The sequence below is a fragment of the Acartia tonsa genome, chromosome 5 (genome assembly GCF_053477335.1).
Source record: "Acartia tonsa isolate MP-2025a chromosome 5, ASM5347733v1, whole genome shotgun sequence".
NCBI lineage: Eukaryota > Metazoa > Arthropoda > Copepoda > Calanoida > Acartiidae > Acartia > Acartia tonsa.
This window is the reverse complement of record NC_137264.1, coordinates 23,540,261-23,554,109: the sequence shown is the minus strand read 5'-3', so window position 1 is coordinate 23,554,109 and position 13,849 is coordinate 23,540,261. Positions and strand designations below refer to the sequence as shown.

The window sequence follows — 13,849 nt, the reverse complement described above, 5'->3', positions numbered from 1 at the left end:
AATAATAATTGGTGTACCTATCCTCTAGCGGATATCCATATTCAACATATTTTTTCATGCTAGCTTTGAGAGACACGTGTTAATCTTATTAAAAACTTTGTTGAAAGAATAAGGGATAATATATCTGACGACAAAAAATCAACGCCAATTTATCAAATGATTGAATAGAATAAATAAGGCAATCTCGGTGCTTTCCCTAAAAGTGCATTGCGGTCATAAAACCACCCCATTTATTTATTTTAAATAAACTAAAAAGAGATATAGATAATACCTTACGTTTGCGAAAGGCCCGTCTGTGGGGCTACCCTGTACCCAATATAACCTAACGTCTGTGGGGCTATACCCTGTACCCAATATAACCTAACGTCTGTGGGGCTATACCCTGTACCTAATATAACCTAACGTCTGTGGGGCTACCCTGTACCCAATATTACCTAACATCTGTGGGGCTACCCTGTACCCAATATTACCTAACGTCTGTGGGGCTACCCTGTACCCAATATTACCTAACGTCTGTGGGGCTATACCCTGTATCTAATATAACCTAACGTCTGTGGGGCTACCCTGTACCCAATAAAACCTAACGTCTGTGGGGCTATACCCTGTACCCAATAAAACCTAACGTCTGTGGGGGCTACCCTGTACCTAATATAACCTAACGTCTGTGGGGCTATCCTGTACCCAATATAACCTAACGTTACCTAAAGTAAATCACCAACAACGCCCTCCTTATATTCAATCTAATTCAAATAGTCCTCAGTGATACAGCCAAAAAATGATTTTTAAAAATGGTAATTTGCATGACGGAATAGTTTTTCTTGAGATGCACTATCCCCTGTTTGTGAATTGTAATGAAGGGTAAAGTTGATATTTTAATTCAATTTTCTTATTCATACTTTTCATCATGAATAACAATTTTTCCAGTTTGGCTCAGAATTCGATTCAACTGGTTTAGAACTGGTTCACGTATTTCATATCTTTTTAGAGAATCTTCCATAAATTATAAAACAAAATTCATGACGGTTTTATTGGCCCCCTTGGTTCCTAAAAAACTCCTATTGAACCTACAATTTTCATTTTGTTATCCACAGAAAACTGTCTATAATACAATGCAATAAATAAACATTCCTTCACATTAGAAAGAATTAATAAAGTTGCTACGCTTTCCGAATTATGCCTGACTGTTACAATATTCAGTATACACTGTTTAAAATCTGAAGGACGATTCTAACACTATAAGAGTTAATCCTAACGATCGTTAAAGGAATCGACCCTTAGTGTATAAAAGCTTTAAACCATACCTTAAACAGATAATTAGATATTTCATTTTATCCCTCATTTTGTTCACTTTTTCACTATACTTTAATATAGTCTTTTTAGTATATTTCCAATGTTTTAAAAACACAAATATAATCGTTTTTCTTTACATGATTACGTAAAATAACGTATATTTAAAATCACAGATGGTGGGATATGAGCAACTGTAAGTTAGAATTGAAAGATAAGGAGACAACACAGTAGAGTGAGAGAGAGATAGCAAAATATCGGTTCTCAGGGTCGTTTTTAGTAGCGAAGCTACTTTATTATTCACTTTGTTAATTTGCCAGTCCGTCCGTAACGCTATTGAGAAATATGAAATTTATTCAGTTGTAATTAAAGCTAGACTTTCATTCCTTTCATTATGAAGCATATTTGACTATAAAACATCCATAGCAGTCAGATAGTATTTTTGTCCGATTTTTAAATATTTAAATTTTCTCTGATGTTATTGATAATATATTCCTATTTTTTTGCCCAAAGAGCATCTTTTATAAGTATACAACTTACTCTTTCATGGCTTTCGTGATTTTTTTTATCGTTCTTAATATATTCTATTCTAATTTTCTTCTTTATGTCTCTTTTTCTAATTCCATTTTAATGACAACTGTGCTAATTTGCTTAATTCTCTATGTCTGTTTGTAAATTCTTTTTGTGCTTCGGTACTTATGAATGTTATCATCCTTGTTATATACCAAGGGCGTATTTAGAAATAAGAGGGGGGAGAGTTAAACTAAAATTTTCTTCTATACACTTTTTGTATTTCAGAAAAAGCTTAATACTATCCTAAGACTTTGAATTACAAATAAAATAGATTGAATTTTTTGCTTGTCTTGATAACAATGGCAAATAAACAAGGTAGGAGCACTTACCCGTATCACACTTGTTTCTTATTCCTGCAAATTTTTAGTCCCCCCCCGTTTTTATTTTCATAAAATTAATATCTATCTGTTTTTTTCCTTTTTCTTAATTTCTCTCTTAACAAACTCCCCCCCCCCACCTCCCAATATTTAAAGTACTTACTTTAAAAAGCCCCCCCCCCCCACTGTTGTTCTCTTAAAAGATAAGAATATTTACTTTTTAGTATAAGTCATCATTATATTTTAGAATGTTATATGGTTAGGGTCTTGAAGAACTAATTGATAAACTTGATAGATTAGGTTAGAGGCGTATAGAAGGGATGTTTATTCAGCCCTTGGCAAAATTAAGAGGGTGGATATACCCCTTACACCCCTCTACTACACTTATCTAAACCTTCCTTGGCAAGGGTCTAAACCTTCTTAATGCAATCCTCATTTTACTTTTTAGTATTTTGACCATGTGGGGGATGGACTTTAGGAGGGTATATTCATCCCCCTAAAAAAAATAACACTCCTCTTATTGTCTGTATTAAAAGCCTCTGAAGCTCGATTTTGGCTTAATGGGTGTGTCAAAAACTGTAAGGGCCTCTGTTTTGTTTTAATAACTTACTTGTTATAAAAGTTAGGTTGTAATGTATATCCTAATAAAAAAACATTTCAAATTAAAATATGTAGTTAGGGGTTAAAAGTACTATTAAATAAATATTTAAACTTATGAAAGAGAGATTGTTATTAATCAATGATAATTATTTAACTTTTAAGATTTTGGGTAACACCAGGCATATAAGAGGATAAGACAATGAAATTGGTATACTTACCATGAAGATAAAAATTACCCCTTCTGAAAATTTAACGTTTGGATACTTCTAGTTTGGAATCTACCGATTAAAATTCAATAAAAGTAAAAAAAGTTTTTGAACCACCGAATAAAATACCGCGGCTAAACTTTGGACATTAGTGTAATTTACAGTCCAATATCATCTCCCTACCTGGAAAGCACACAGAAAACCATACATAATTTGACATAATTTTATAAATTGAAACATAATATTGTTTAAAATCCTAATTATCAAGTATACAAAACAGAACACATTAAACATAATATGTAATAATAACATATTCGATTCATGATTTTAAATTACTCACCAAAATTTAAATTTTATCATTGTGTATGATTGCAACATATTATAATTTTCTGTCCTCCTCAAAAAGCCTAGTCGAGTCATACGCCCCACCCCCTTATTTTGAAAAAAAAGTTTGGGTTTATTAAGTAAAGGGTAATTCCACATTGGTTACGTAAAAAGAATAAAATAACCCCCCCCCCCCCCTACCCGTTTATATTCAATTTATTTCGATAGGCACATGGAAACCCCATGGACGGTTACGCCCATCTTGAGATTGTCAACACTCCCCTAAAAGAAGATATTTAAAAGCCTTAAACATACAAAAACCAAGCTCCCCTAAAAAATATTTATAGCAGAACCTGGAAAATTGTATAAATTCCAATAATATGAATAAGAAAATAAATATTGTTCTACAGTATGTTTGATTTTATGTTATAGGTACAGGAAGGGAGGGAACATTGGACTGTAAATTACACTGGTAGCCAAAGTTTCGTTATCGCGATATCTTGCACGTTGGCTCAAAAACATCGAGTACTTTTAAATTTTGGATTAGTTTCAAATAGGTAGTGTCCAAACTTTTAAACCAATATTTTTATATTTTTTTCACAGAAAAGGTAGTTTTGTTTGGCATTAATATAAGATGTACATCATTCTATCATCCATTGTCCTTTGATGTCCCTGAATATGTTTTGTTTGTATGAGTAATCTTATATGATAACAATATTGAAAATGCTTGTTTTATAATAATAACGGTAAAACTGTATGAAGAATACCCGCGAAAAATGTGGCTTTCGGAAGGTTTCACACCGCGTCATATATGGTTCCTACTGCTACTATGTCATGTGCGCGAAAGTGATAATTAGAATAGGGGGAATGCGTAGCTCATTACCATGCATAATTAGGACTAGTAAGAAAAAGGCCGTGCAATCAAAGGGTTGGTTGCCGGAAGAATGTAACACCATGCACAGCATCAAGTAATGTTTGGTTCATAGATACACCAAAAATAATATCTTGTGGTGTATCCCGTCTTCCTCAAGGATAAGTAAAAATAAGATCTTGTGGTGTATCCCGTCCTCCTCAAGGATAAGTAAAAATAAGATCTTGTGGGGTATCCCGTCCTCCTCAAGGATAAGTGAAAATAAGATCTTGTGGGGTATCCCGTTCTCCTCAAGGATAAGTAAAAATAAGATCTTGTGGGGTATCCCGTCCTTTCAAGGATAAGTGAAAATAAGATCTTGTTTGGTATCCCGTCCTCCTCAAGGATAAGTAAAAATAAGATCTTGTGGGGTATCCCGTCCTCCTCAAGGATAAGTAAAAATAAGATCTTGTGGGGTATCCCGTCCTCCTCAAGGATAAGTGAAAATAAGATCTTGTTTGGTATCCCGTCCTCCTCAAGGATAAGTAAAAATAAGATCTTGTGGGGTATCCCGTCCTCCTCAAGGATAAGTAAAAATAAGATCTTGTGGGGTATCCCGTCCTCCTCAAGGATAAGTGAAAATAAGATCTTGTTGGGTATCCCGTCCTCCTCAAGGATAAGTAAAAATAAGATCTTGTGGGGTATCCCGTCCTCCTCAAGGATAAGTAAAAAATAATTGAAAAATAATGGTTTCAGATGCAGTAGCAAGCACATGTTTATTCAAGGGGGATGACATACACTAAGAACCAAATAAATAGGCAGGCAAATTAATTCCTTGAAAAATCTAAAAAAATCTGAATAAATCCCTTGAAAATTGTAAATTTATCAGAATCAATCTTAAAAGGTGAAAAGTACAAAAAAAACTTTTTAGAATAGATTTTCTTTGGAATTACATATCTTCTCGGTTTACCAATTTCCCCTCAAAACACAGTTTTTGAGTTCTTGTGCTTTATTGGTGCTAATTTTAAGCAAATTAACAATGGATTCTAGTATAAAATCTATATGTTATATTTACAGTAAAATTGTTGAAAATTCAGAAATGCCTTTTTATTTGGTAGTCAGTGTACATTTAGTAAAGTATTACATACACACACACATAACCACATACATTAAAGTTAATAGAATTTTAAAAGTAAGAAACGTTAAAAAGATGTTCAATTTGCATTTTAATTGAATCATGGTCATAAAATTCAATGGTTAAATTTAGAATATATTTCAAGTTTTACATTCACCATCTATTCATATTTTAAGATAAGTATTAACCATAAAGCAAGGACGCCAAAAGGCCTAAGGGGAGGAGGTGGGGTGGATGGAATTCAACCCCCAACAATTTTTAGAAACCTGTAGGTTTGCAGGAAACTTGAAAGGCTCCTATAGCCAAATTTATTTTGTATATTACATTGGACTCTAAATTATACTGTCCCCAAAGTTTGCCTTCGTTGTCTTAAAAAGACTTTAAAAAAACTTTGGTGTCACTTAAAATCCCTAATACATGACAGATTCAATTTTCGTTGACCACGGATACGTAAATGTGATAGGATTTGGGTTAATAAAAAAAAGAGATTAATATCATAATATTTTTGATTTACGTTTCATTATATCATAACAATATACTTATCTATGCCCAGTTTCTATCAAGAGGGGGGGGGGGGGGGGGGATAAGATACTAGATATTTAAAAACAGTTAAATAACCCAATCTACATAATGTAAAGTAAATCCTTTTTAAGAATTTTGCAAAATATTTGAATTAATCGGTTTAAAAAAATACAATATAATAAAACTTATCTAATGAAAATACTCTGCAAATTAATAAAGATATCAAGGATGACAACATCCATAAGTAGCGAAGCACAAAATCTATTATGAAATAGACAAACGGAAAGAGCATATTATATATTTTCATAACAAAGAAAGGAAAGAGAATATGCAAATAAACTTAAATTAACGAAACCTTAGAAAAAAGAGGCTATGTCTTGTGGAAAGTTGTAAAAAAAGCAGATAAAAGCTGCTTAGAGCAGTCAGACTACCATAGATTATTTATGCCTAATTATGGTTCTGAAGGGGATATTGGCAAGAAGTTTCAGCCTAGTAACATTTTTAGGATAAGAGAAAATCTGTTGTAAAAAGTAAAAGCGGCTAAAAAGCTGCTTAAAAGCAGTCCGAACGCTGCGGATGTGTTATACTTAATTTTGCTCTATATTGATGGAAATGTTGACAAGAAGAAACAACCTTACAATTTTATAAGAGCCGAAAAAATCACGTTTCCCCCCAGACAGACGGACGGACATTTCGAATTGTAGAGTATCTTCGCTACTAGAAATATCCACAAAGCGTGGCTCTATAAAACTATTAATGGATGTACATTTAAGGGATTTAAATTGAAGTAGTTAAGGCTATCTAATATGTGAAAATAAACCGATTGTAAAAAATTGATAGATAGATAGATAGATAGAGAGAGAGAGAGAGAGATATATATATAGAGAAAGAGAGAGAAAGAGAGAGAGAGAGAGAGAGAGAGAGAGAGAGAGAAAGAGAAAGAGAGAGAGAGAGAGAGAGAGAGAAAGGGAGTTAGATAGATAGATAGAGAAATATCTAAAGAGAATAACAGAGAGAGAAAGAGAGAGTGAATATTATTTTATTAACGGAGAATATTTTCAGTTCAGTTATAGAAAGTGAGGCTCCGAGAGCGGAGACCCTTGTAAGGATAAACAAGAACAAAATCTTTCAAAACAAATATTGGATCACAATAAGTACAAGAATAATCTTTTCTTTTCAAAGCGACGCTTTTCTTTAATTAAAGAAGGTCCGTTTGTTCATATTTTTTTATATTTAGTTTAATAAATGCAGGTTAGAATCTTTCTATCTATTTTATACTTGTCATTATGATTCCTGTAACAGTAAGGTAGAATTTAGGCAGAGTATAGCAACTCTATAATCATTACAACAAAGCATGTTTAATTTATCCATTTTCTTGATTTTTTCAAATGGTGATTCATAGAATGATAAAGCAGAGCGTTGTATGCGAAGTATAGAAAGCAGCAGTTTTTTGTGACTAATAAATGTAAAACGTTTACAATGACTGTCTAATTGTTTGAGCTCTGCTACCATAGATGTTATCATCCTTGTTATTTAAATGTTTGAAATGTTCTTCTATATGTTTTTAAAAAAGTTAAGTGATATGAAAAATATTTTTAGCTTTTTTATTATTGTAGCTACTCTAGAAAAATGTTTTGTTCATCTGTTTATGGACGTGTTAGGTTAGGATAAGTAAGGACGACGTGCAAACATTCCCTATTTACATAATAGCTTAACTACTAAAATTATATTTAATATGCTGTTAAATTATTTTAAAATGTGTAAATAAAGTGTAAAATTCTGCTCTAAGGAACTGTTAAGAAAACAAACATTTTAAGAAGCGCAGCTACACTTTAACTACAAGGTTTGCATATTTGTATGTCCTATGCTGAAAGGTCAATTAAGTTCGATAATAAATTTGTTTGATTTGATACATAAAGACTTATAGTAGGAAAAATATAAAAAAAACAGAGTGATATATACAATACTTGCTCTCGAACCCCCTCACCTTATTTTCAATGTAATTTTTTTTAAAGTAAAAGTAATTTTTTTAGAGGGTAATTTTTTTCTAGGGGCGATTCTTCTTGGGAGGGTGGTGGTACCACAGCAGTTAAAAACCTTCACAGGGCCTACATTGAGAAGCTAAATTGTAAAGGAGAACCATATAGGTTCACCGGTTAGCTAGACCATTCGGTACATACAAACAGACATCCTGTTACATTTCTATCAGGATTATCATCAAAAATTGCTGTGCACGCCTTTTATTTTTGCGCTTCTTATGGAGATAGTTGAACTTGTAAGAAAACGATTTGTTTATGTTAACTTGCTTTAAAAAAGTAATAGGTTACAATTACATATTCATACTATATGTACTATTCTAAAAATAGAGCTATAGTATAGATATATCTGACTCCCTTTTCCAAGGGCCTTTTTCGTCTGCTATCAAATTTTTTTGCTACTTGGCTGTGTTAATATTCTTGACACTATTAGTTGATTTTCAAAAACCCAATTGAAAGTCGGCACAAGGTCCTTGGGATGGGGACATACAGTTATTTAACCGCTTCCCCCTCTAGTGTTTTACTTTTTTGTTAATCTACTCAATTTCCGTTGGCTCAAAACCGGCTTATGCCATACTGAATTATTCGCATCATATTACAGAAACATTTAAGAGAATAGTTTACAAAGGCCCGGGCCAATAAAACAATGATAAATCACTTGTTTTTTTTCATTTTCTTTGTGTCTTTTTTCAAATATGCTAAAATCGAACTTGTTTACCGTTAAGGTTTCTGCTGTATTCACTTTTAGTGAAGTGGCCATTGTTTAAAAGGATTGAATATCCAATTAATATTGTTGTTTACTTGACTTTTTACCCAACATTCAATAGAAGTGAGGCTTTCTTTGGAAACAAGAATGACAACATCCATAAAATTTAATATCTAAATTAGACGAAGGACAAACGAACATTAACACCAGTAGAGTGTCAGAAACTCTTTAACAACGAGTTGATAGTTTTACGCTTTCTAAATTGTACCTAGCTGTTACAGAAATCATCATGCCAAGTTAGAAATCAATAGAACAAATTTAACATAACTTAATCGGACAGACCCTAATTATGGAAAAGTTTCAGCTTTATAAATGTTCAAGGAACTACTTATTATACGCAGGGATCTTCAGGGATAAGACAATGGACCATAAATCGATGTACAATTCCAATTTTGATAATCAAAATTACCCTTAAGCAGATTAAAATTTGACATTGCTATATCGTACCATTATCTAATAATAGTTCTGAAAGCTTACGAAAACAAGAATTTTGTTGGGAAAGTATAATTTACATTCCAATGTCCCCTCCCTCATAGACGTCCAAGGAGGGGGGTAATGGGGCGATTACCCCCCCATTTAAAATTTACCCCTACCCTGGAGGTTCCGCAGGCACTCCCAACCATTTAGGAGGGGGTATTTACCCCCCCCCCCAAAAAAAAATGACTCAAAGACGTACCATAGTTATATAGTACCTGCGCTACCAAAAATCACCTATAGGGCTTTGTGTATAAAAAAGTAATAAAGCAGATGATTTTTTTATTTACTCTATTTGTTACACGTATCGTTTTACACAATATATATATAAACAACATTTATTCAATATCATACAGGATGGTATTACATTTTTCAAAAATGTTTTTTGTTTTTTTTACATTATGCCAAAAAAATTATAATGATATTTTAAATGTGACTTATGAACAATTTGACCTCATTTTAGCTTTTGATAATAGTAATTGTTTTGTCGTAAGGAATGTTTAGGTTGATATATTTTATTTTAGTTTGATATATATTTTATATTGCATCCTAAATTCTTTATTGGTCAGTTTGAACAAGCTTTTTATTTCTTAGAGGCAAAATGTGATATTTTTTGTTGATCACTCTGAATAACATGTATATATTTCTTAGAGGCAAAATTTGATGTGAAGTTTTTTGTGGTTCACGTAGTATTTGTAGATATATTGGTTGAATGAGGTTTATATCACCTCGATATCTATATATATATATCACTTTGAACATGTATATATTTCTCTGATGAAAAAGTATTTGTGATGTTTTTTTTTGTGGTCACTCTGTACATATAGTAAATATTATATATATTTGATTAATATTATTTAGATCAATATTTGATAATTTTTGTTAGAGATTGTTAAATGTATATAAGTTTTAGGTCGTTTTAGGTCTTAAAATATTTTGCTAACATATGTACTATAGGAGGAGTTTTTATAATTATTTTTAGTAAGAAGGGGGGGTGTAGCCTTTCTATGGGAGGAAGTCTTTAGGTACTGTAAAAGAAATGAGATAGATATAAATGTGAAATCTTTCCTTTACTATATTGGAAATGGTTAAGAATTATAGAAATAATATACGTTTTCGTAAAACATCCTTTCAAAATTTGTTGAAACAATAAATTTTTTAAAAATAGTCAGATATGTTCACAGGTATTTGTCATGAAAAAGGGGGTTGGGCTTGAGCCTTGTGAGTATGTAAACAGGATACATCCATAGACGCCCTCCCGCACGCCACACCCCTCTAAAGAGTAAATATGAAGAAAAAAGATTGCAATACTATAAATTTCATTTAAATGAGGATATAAAATTTTAATGAACTTTTAGCTTTTAAGCATCATCAAATTCGTATTATTTTTGTTTAGATGTGGCAGGTCTGTAAAAACGTGTATAAATGTAAGAAATTGTTTTTCTATATCCCACATATTTGAAAGAAGGCAGTTTATTCATTATAGCAAATTTAAGTAACTATAAAACACTCTGACGTGCACTGATAGAATGGCAATTCTATAATCGTTACCAGAAACATAATGATTTTTAGCTTATTTGAATTTTTTTTATGTGACATAATTTACTTATATGTATATCTAGTTTTTTTTAAATACTGATTCCTAAGACACTAAGTACAATATTATAAGCGAAGCATCACTATCTAAAAATGTCTAAAATGAAAATATGACATTTAAACAGATTCCTGTATTCAGCAGTTTTGCAACCACTTTGCTTTTTGTGAAAACTTGTTAAAATACATTTATATTCTGCTTATTCTGGTCAGACACTCTACAAGAGTTCGTTTTTCCTATCGTTTGAGAGCTACGCAATGGGTGTTGTCTTTCTCGTTATTTACGTTTCGTAAACAAATTTCTAAAGAACAATACAATATCTGTGTTTTCAACACGGTAAAAAACCGGATTCGGAATCATTTTGGATAAAAACATTGCAAATATTTAGATTGATTTAATATTTAATTGGCTTCATATCCTGAACACTAAAGGTATTATTATATGATATACACAATAAGTGATTTCTAGGGATACAAATTACATTAAAATGACAATACAATAGCATGATTTTTTAGACAATATTGTACTGTGATATGCAATTATAATTAGTCACAAAACCCAGACATATAAAAGTAAAGATTATCGAGTTAGAAATAGTCTAGCAGCTTGAAGCTTATCCATTTACTAAAGTAGTTGGATGTATTACTGTCTCTTTACATTTAAAGTTTGAAAAAGGTGCATTATCTATAGAATGCTCAATTTTTTGACAGGGATGTTATAACTGTCCTGTTGATTTAAAACTTTGATTGTTCTTGTAACAGTTATATATTTGTAACATTAGCTTGATATTTGCAATAATGATTCCTTAAACTAGGCATCTAAAAAAACAAGTTTAAAAATATTCATCCTATTATATATAGTAGTAAGGTTTTTTGTCTGTAGCTTTTAATTTTAACAACTGATAAACTGATTGAGTTCTCCATTTTATGGTAGATTCGTATATTTCCCTTGATGGTGTTAGGTTATATAATTCTTGTAGATAAGTTTGGTTTTCGGCTATTTTACTACTTTCTTTCTCCTTTTAAAACACATATATTAGATGATAGGTGCGCAGCCACTAGTATATTAATAGACCTGTACTTAAGCTATTTTCCGGAAGAATTATTTTAAATTTAGAACTAGATGTACATTTAAGTACTAGAAGTACATTTAAGTACTATAAGTACATTTAAGTACTAGACGTACATTTAAGTACTAGAAGTACATTTAAGTACTAGAAGTACATTTAAGTACTAGAACTACATTTAAGTACTAGAAGTACATTTAAGTGCCCTCAGAGTAAAGCTAATATATGTACATCTACCAGACAGAGAGAGGGGCCAATGGGCTGTTTATTACACTAGTCCCCAAAGTTTTATAAAAAACGTTTTCTTATTTCTTGGCTCAACAACTTTAAGAACAGTAGTAAATTTTTATTGATTGGTGATTAATATGAACAGCCATTGCCTTATTCCTTTAGATCACTGTATATTTACACATATATGACCATTTTCAAACTTTTTAATGTTTTCTTCTTAGACTTTTTAAATTATTGATCTTTTTTATTATTATTTCTTAACTATTATAGTTTTGTACTATTTTAAGGTGAAATGGTGTACTCCAAACCTTTTATATATTTTGAAAACCTCTAGGGGGGATGGAACCCTTCCTCCCTCCATACCTCATTTTGGGCGAGGTTCTTAGCCTTTAGTAAATACATAAATTATGGAACTTTTTCTCCCGCAAACCTAAAGAAGCATTGAGATTTTATACTAAATATAAAGAATGATTAATGAAACTTACACAAAACTTACAATTACTTTCCCTCAGAGCGCCTATTGAGTACCGCCTCTCACCCCCCTACCTATATTTTGAAATAAATTGAAAATAAGTTGGCTGGTTGTATTTTCAGGCCATCGACAGCGGGGTTAATTATAACTCAATATAACCTAACCTGACCTAAATAGTGATAAACAAAAACAACCTGTTTACCTAATTTTTAAATAATTTTAAAAATAAGGTATGGGGGGTTCTACGATCGACAAGGCATTTCAAGAGAAAATTTCCAACTTACACTTGGGTCAACACATAAGTAAGGACTGATAATCCCAAATTTTATTAATTTTATTTTGAAACATGTTTTGTGTAAATAAAGTTTAGGCTAGCATTCTTCCTTGCGCCCCTATCAATTAAGAGCTCTGTATTGAAGGAGTGGGAAGGGATTTGAAAAACAGCTTAAAACCTTCCTTGGACCTATGTAAAACTTTCTTAAAATGAGGAATTCAATCGGTTTAGTAGTTGTTGAAATGTTAAGCTTAACAGGTTCGCCCATATATTGGCTTAAAAACTTTGGCGTCTTTAATAAAAAAAATAAGTTTGTTTGTTGGCACAAACATTCAGTGTTTAAACTTGTCCACAGACCTACAGGGTTTAGTTTTGTTTAATGTAATTTGATGTGTACATAGTACATACATCAATGAATCGTCCACTGTCTTATCTCTTAAGATCCCTGGTGAGACCATATTTTTAAAAAGCTGCTAAATATTTATTCCTGTCACAGGGCCAACGAAGATTTTTATAAACTTTTTCTAAAGAAATTCCTTACAGGAGAAATATTTAAATAAATATTTTTCAATATATACAAAAATGTCTTTTAAGAGGATGGCATCAGACGGGTAAACCAACATTGATAAATATCCTTTTAAAGAAAATGGTATTATTTAGTGGTCTCGGCAAATTTGTAATTAAATTATTAAATACACTACGCACTTACTCTAGGGATACGTAAAATATTTTTCAAACTATGTTAAGATCAGCTGATTAACAAAAAAAATCTCTTGGAAGGGTGGTAGTATCTTCCCCTAAAATAGCCATAAAACTTCATAGGACCTAGTAGAAGCTACATTTTAAAGGAGAAACATATCAGTTCAACGGTTAGCGAGGTCTTTCGGTACAGACAGATAGACAGACACATAGAGATCGTTTTACTTTATCATAAGGATTGAGCAAATTAGTAAATACAGGATACTTGATATTGGATGTGCTGAATTTTAATTTCCAAATGTGTACGCAGTTTCTGCGGTGCCTTCTCATCCTATCTCAATATTTACTACTAGCTAAAAAAGCTTCAAAATTCCAAAAAAATCAAAATTTTAAATGTATAATTCGCTTATACGTTAAAAATTT

General features: G+C 31.7%; 1 protein-coding gene across 1 annotated transcript in view; it reads right to left on the bottom strand.

The window, feature by feature from the left end:
• The window catches only part of mesh (sushi domain containing 2 mesh), a 46,146-nt gene extending 44,666 nt beyond the window's left edge, over window positions 1-1,480 (bottom strand). Inside the window, exon 1 of the mRNA XM_080160932.1 lies at window positions 1,302-1,480. Coding sequence (XP_080017058.1) covers window positions 1,302-1,339 — 38 coding nt within the window. The 5' untranslated portion in view covers window positions 1,340-1,480. The remainder of the gene's footprint in view (window positions 1-1,301) is intronic.
• Between the last annotated feature and the right edge of the window lie 12,369 nt (window positions 1,481-13,849).